The 6086-nt window shown below is 28.8% G+C and overlaps 1 protein-coding gene across 1 annotated transcript in view; it reads right to left on the bottom strand.

Annotated features, from left to right (window-relative positions):
* The window catches only part of LOC105462587 (fatty acid synthase-like), an 18808-nt gene extending 12786 nt beyond the window's left edge, over positions 1–6022 (bottom strand). Inside the window, exons 1-6 of the mRNA XM_011709291.1 lie at positions 5691–6022; positions 5397–5601; positions 5150–5310; positions 4617–4934; positions 3954–4472; positions 2152–2311 (exon numbers count right to left, since the gene is read on the bottom strand). Of these exons, the coding sequence (XP_011707593.1) occupies positions 2152–2311; positions 3954–4472; positions 4617–4934; positions 5150–5310; positions 5397–5400 (1162 nt within the window). The 5' untranslated portion in view covers positions 5401–5601; positions 5691–6022. The remainder of the gene's footprint in view (positions 1–2151; positions 2312–3953; positions 4473–4616; positions 4935–5149; positions 5311–5396; positions 5602–5690) is intronic.
* Between the last annotated feature and the right edge of the window lie 64 nt (positions 6023–6086).

Below are 6086 nucleotides of genomic sequence, written 5' to 3'. Positions count from 1 at the left end.
ATATGCTCTTCTTATATAGTTTGAATAATAAGGATTGTGCAGAATGTTATCATTTATTCAGAACTAGAGCGCAGAAATGTTTTTGTTACTTTTTTCCTGAGAATTTTCGAATTCTATGGCCAAATCTAACCTATAAAAATTCAAATTAAAATCCTTATAATTTTGGATTGCTTCAGTGAATCGACTTCGGCTTTTGTCTTAAGTTTTTCAATAAAATTTTGTTTTAGGTTTATTGCAATATTTTTTAATTATATATATATGTTATTTCAATTTTTGACCAACAATGTATGTATATTTATACACTCATAATTGTGGAATATATTACTTTATAACTTGAAAATTTTATCAATTTTTAGAAAGCTATAGATATATCAACTTTTAAGAATTATAGGACAATTTTTATAAATATATTTTAAAGTATGAAGTCTTGACTTCAAAATAATTAAAGTGATATTTTATGTTATCAAAATATTTTTTTAATGAAAATCTAAAACATGTAAGGGGTTTGAAAATTTCACAGCTTTACAGTATTCGATAATAAAAGGAAGAATAAAAAATATTATCATATATTTTCACGTCGAGAACTTTTCCTTTATATACTTATTTAAAACAATTATTTATATCGTATTTAAAAGAAGACAATAAAAACAATAGGATTCGAATCTGGGAACTAAGATATCCAATATTTTAACCGTCTTTTTATAATTATACTTGATTACATCAGTTATTTGCATTTTAGATTTACGAACGTGATATATGTATAAAATGTGTAGATTTTAAGTAACATAATATCTCGTTAATTATTTTGTATTGGACATTTGTGTTATTGTAAATTAATGAAACAGATGTAATATTATTCAAAAATCTCATATAAACATTGATTTTCTTCTTATTAACTAAAATCTGTAAAATCTTATAAGATTTTAGGATTACAGAATTTATTTTAAAGTATAATAATTCAGCTTTTTAATGTATTAAAGCAATATTTCTAACGTTGTTTTAAAGATAAAGTTCCCAATTTAAAATCTATACAATGATATTTTTCTAATCCTTACTTTGCGTATAGAAGATCGCAACGTTGTGTAAGTTCCAGGATTCTAATTGTAAGATGATTTCTAAAGTGCCATCCTTCTTTAACTTGGCGACAAATATATTATCTCCTATTGTTAGTCTTTTTATATAGAAGTTAAAGCATAGCTTTTTAAAAATCGACAAAATTTGTAGATTTGGTAATTTCTTGTAATGATTATATGTAGTATATTATATTATTTAAGGATGTATTACGCTAATTTTTAAAATAAAGAAGGAGATAATTATTTACATTATGTATACAGAATGTGAACAGAGACAGATAAATTTTTCAATTGCAAAAGTTTATAGATGCTGATACATTGATAGATCTCCATTATATACAGTTACATTTTATTATATTTTCTGTTTACATTTGCAAATATAATAATGCTATTTTCAGAATTTTTGATGAGATTTTTTTATGGGATGTTTGCATATGAGTAATAACTCAATAAGCAAAAAACATTAAAATAACATTTAAAAACCATAATTTCATGTGTAATTTTCAAACGTTTTTAAATAATATTATAGGTATATATGTTTTGAAAATGTTATGTAATAACATAGAATTTATTGAACACTAACATTACAACATAGATGTACACGTTTGATTATTCTCTAAAGAAAGTAAAAATAAATATATGGCTACACTTATTGTACGAGATACTATATGCAGTGAATATAAGAAAAAGTTACTCTCTTTTTCAAAATATATAGTTCCAACTTTACATTGCTCTTAATTGTTCGGTATTTTCATACACCAATCAGCATTGCGGAAAAGCGACAACAATACACTTCAAGAAGCGAATATCGATGTCATGCCTTTTTTTAGATAGGATAAAAATGTTTTAGAAACATTATAATGCAAATATTTTTTGAGAATTACTCTATTATTTATTTTAGGTTAATATAATATATTTATTCGGAGTACAAATAAGTCTCCGCCGTTTTTTATCAAAAATTCGGCATTTATTGTGAAAGAACGGTATCTATAATGTTTTATTCAAAGTATTGTCCATCGCTAGGATGATTTGGCACGAATCTTCATCTAATAATGCTTCCAATTTCGCGTCTTTGTACACTTTCGGCCTTCCGCTTCTTTGCCTTCAACGTCAAATTCACCGTTCTTAAACTTTTGAAACCACTCACGGCAATTTCTATCACTTAAGGCAGCCTCACCATATGCTTCTACAAGCAATCGATGCGCCTCAGCTGCAGATTTCTTCAAATTAAAGAAGTACTACTAAATCAAAAGTTCCTGATGTAAATGACGCTTATTCGGCTTAAAACTCGACATTTTTGCACGAAAAGAAATATATGATATAAAATCGCTAATATTTCAAGGTTACGCTGACAGGTGTCCAACCTTACGATATAACGTTTTACAGCAGGCGATTTTAACCATAACATATTGGTGGCGCCATTTTTTGTCTAATGGCGGAGACTTATTTGTACTCCTAATATAATAGTTAAAAATTATAATAGTTATCTTAAAATAATGTTAGAATTATATGAAGTTTTTGTTATTATAATATTTTTAATGTAATTTATGTTTAATAATTAAAAATTGTTTATCATTTTTACTTTAAAACAATGTTGGAAATTATATAAATTTTTTATTATGTGTTCGCATATATATATATATGTGTATGTGTGTGTGTGTGTGTGTGTGTGTGTGTGTGTGTGTGCGCGTGCGTGCGTGCGTGCGTGCGTGCGTGCGTGCGTGCGTGCGTGCGTGCGTGCGTGCGTGCGTGCGTGCGTGCGTGCGTGCGTGCGTGCGTGCGTGCGTGCGTGCGTGCGTGCGTGCGTGCGTGCGTGCGTGTGTGTGTGTGTGTGTGTGCGCGTGTGTGTGTGTGTGTGTGTATATCTATATATACACTGTATATATGTAACTGTTTTAATTGTTTAATTATATAACCTGTTATCTGTTGAACTTAAAATGTTTGAAATGTCCTATACAATTATAAAAGTAATATAATATTAATATTAAATGCCTATTATGTGAATATGTGTGTGTTATATTTTAATGATAGTGAATAAATGGCACGCGCGAAGCGCGCGCTTTGTTTTGTTTTAGTATAACAAATTAACGATGATATTTGATAATTGTTAATTATAATTAAGATTTAAAAATCAAAATGAACTATTGCATTTGTTTAAAATCTATTATTTAATAATTGGGTTTTAACGATGATATGTGAAATCTATTTGTATGTAAATTGTTAATTAAAACTGAGAAATCGGACTAAACTATTACATTTGTTTTAAGTATATTATTTAATAATCGGATAAAGATATTAGTGATTCATCTCTTTGATAATTGTTATTTAGCATTAATAAATTCAACGAAATAAGTTTTAAACTTCTCACGCTATTTATTTGTTTATACCGCGATATTTAACGAAAGTTAACGGTGATATCTAAGATCTATCTGTGCAGTAATTGTTAATTAGGACTTAGAAATCAGTTTAAACTATTGCAATTGTAATATATTTTTTAAAACACTATATATAACTTTGTCAAAAAAAAATCGTAGAAAAATGATCAAAAAATGGATTTGTTAGCAAATCAATGAGTTTGAAAACTTATAAATTTTTATGCCAAGCAGCCAACTTCCCTGACTAGCGCAATAATTTAAAGAAAATTTTTTTCCCTACTTTTCTAAGTCTGTCTTCAACGTCCGCCATTTTATAAAGCATTTCTGAAACTCAATTTTGATTTTCTTAGTTATTAGTGGGAATGTTCAAGCTTTAATTTGAACTCAGGTTCATCTTGATATGATGATTTTTTATAAAGTTATCGCTATTGAAAGATGTTAAAAATTTGAGCTAAAATTTAATCGTTTTTTTTGCGGATGAGTACGATAACATATATATGATTACGATAACATGTATATTGTACCTGATCGATGAGGAGATCATCGGAGTTCCTCGGCTAACTGGCAATGTCACTGGCGGATATAAATTGGCAACTTGCGGCTGTAAACCACAGTTGTAAAGCCTCCCAATTCCTTGAAAAATTATATTATTGTATTGTTCAGTGCGTCGAGTCAATAAAATGTTCGTAACCTCTGGATGTAAAGATTCTTCCAAAATTTGCTGCAGAACGCCGTATGGTGCGATCTCGATGGTCACAGCGTTACATGGAATTAAATATCTTGCTTGTTCAAAGAGAACAGTGTTTAGTATACTATGTGTATGATAATCCGCCGATGATAATTTTGTTGCTGAAGTATGCCATTCGGCACAAGGTATGGAAGTGCTGATCCATTTTGGACTTTGTTTTTTCGGATGTGGTATTATTTTGTTCAAATTGGACAAGAGCTGAGATTTCACGGATGCGAGGTAAGAACTGTGATATGGCACGTTACAGTGGATCTCTTTTACATAAATATTATTAACCTGATAATTCAAAAATATAAATTTAACACATGCAGGTGTAAAAAATTATGGCTCGAATTTACGGATTCGATATTTTTTAAATTATTAGGCAAAGTTTTGCATTATATTATAAAATATGCAAGAGATATTCAATTCTGTACAAACCTGTAATTTTTTCATAAATTCTTGCATGGATTTTACGGGACCAGTAACAACGCTATTGTTCTCACTATTGCGGCATATTATTTCAATATCCGCTGGACATATATTTTTAAGGTTCTCGTAATTAATACTGACAATTGCCATAGAGCTACGAATTAATTTTGCTTCGGCACACGCCAAACCAATAAAGTATGCTGATAAAATAGTTTGCTCAGTGGTGAGACATTTATCCGCATACGCGCAACCCAGTTCACCAGCAGAATGACTAATCATGTAATCCGGAGTAATTTTTAAGGATGTTAAGATATCTACTAAACCGATCTGCAAGTATACATATATACCAATAATTAGTTGGACAAAATATTTTAAAAACTTACTATTAATAAAATAATAAAATGTGAAAAATAAATCTAGTAAGATGCTAGTTTTATACACAGTACATTAACGATATAAAAAATTTATATTTATCGAATTTGTTTCATTAATAAATTTAATCAATATATTTTAATACATAGCTTTGAAATATAATATTTTACCTGAACAGCGACAATTCCGAGAAACATGTATAACGAGTTTTCGCACACATTTTCTTCTGCATTTGTCAAAATGTCCGTGACACTTATATTATATGGTTTTAAAACATCATCGCACATTCTTATTGCATTTGCAAAGACTTGAAATTTTAATAAATATCGACCTGATGTTAATTTAAAACTGATATTAATTTTTTATTTAGAACTATTATAAATAAAATATATAATATTATAAAAATATATTATATACCCATTCCTGGCCATTGCGACCCTAAGGCTGAAAATATAAAGCAAACAGGTCTTTTTACATTTTTACAACTTTGAATTTCTTTTATTGATTCTTGTTGTAAAGTATTTAGTATAATATACCCTCTCCATGGATGACCATCTATATTGTCTGAGTAAACATCGTGTAGTAAACGAATATATTCTACATCTATTTGATGATTAGCAATCTGCAATGATAAATTCTTTTTAAATAATACAACGTAATATTTCTAATTGTCCAAAATAATTTCAATTGGGTTTTTAAAAACATACTAACGTCATTTAAAAACAATTTTACTGATTCCTTAGTGCGTCCAGATAATATTACAAGTCTTGATAAATCATCATTTGGCGCGCTATTATTAACTTTCTGTTTCGGATTCCACTTTAATAGCACATGAGCGTTTGCCCCCCCAAAACCAAAAGAACTGATACCTATGTAACCATTTTTAAGTGGCAACGGTTTGTCGACGACACGAACAGTTCCGTTTATCAAAGCATTTACGTCATTCCTTGGCGATGTGTAATTGATATTTGGCGGAACAAAACCGGTTTCAAATGCTATTATTACCTTCAAAAATTAATAACAATTTTAATTATAAAAACACTCATGGAAAAGATTTTCGGATACAACGCTATAACTCTTTGATTTATCACAAAATAGGAGCGATAT

The sequence above is a fragment of the Wasmannia auropunctata genome, unplaced genomic scaffold (assembly GCF_000956235.1).
Source record: "Wasmannia auropunctata unplaced genomic scaffold, wasmannia.A_1.0 LD336097.1, whole genome shotgun sequence".
Classification (NCBI taxonomy): domain Eukaryota; kingdom Metazoa; phylum Arthropoda; class Insecta; order Hymenoptera; family Formicidae; genus Wasmannia; species Wasmannia auropunctata.
The sequence above is the reverse complement of the archived record's forward strand: the minus strand, read 5'-3'. Positions and strand labels throughout refer to the sequence as shown.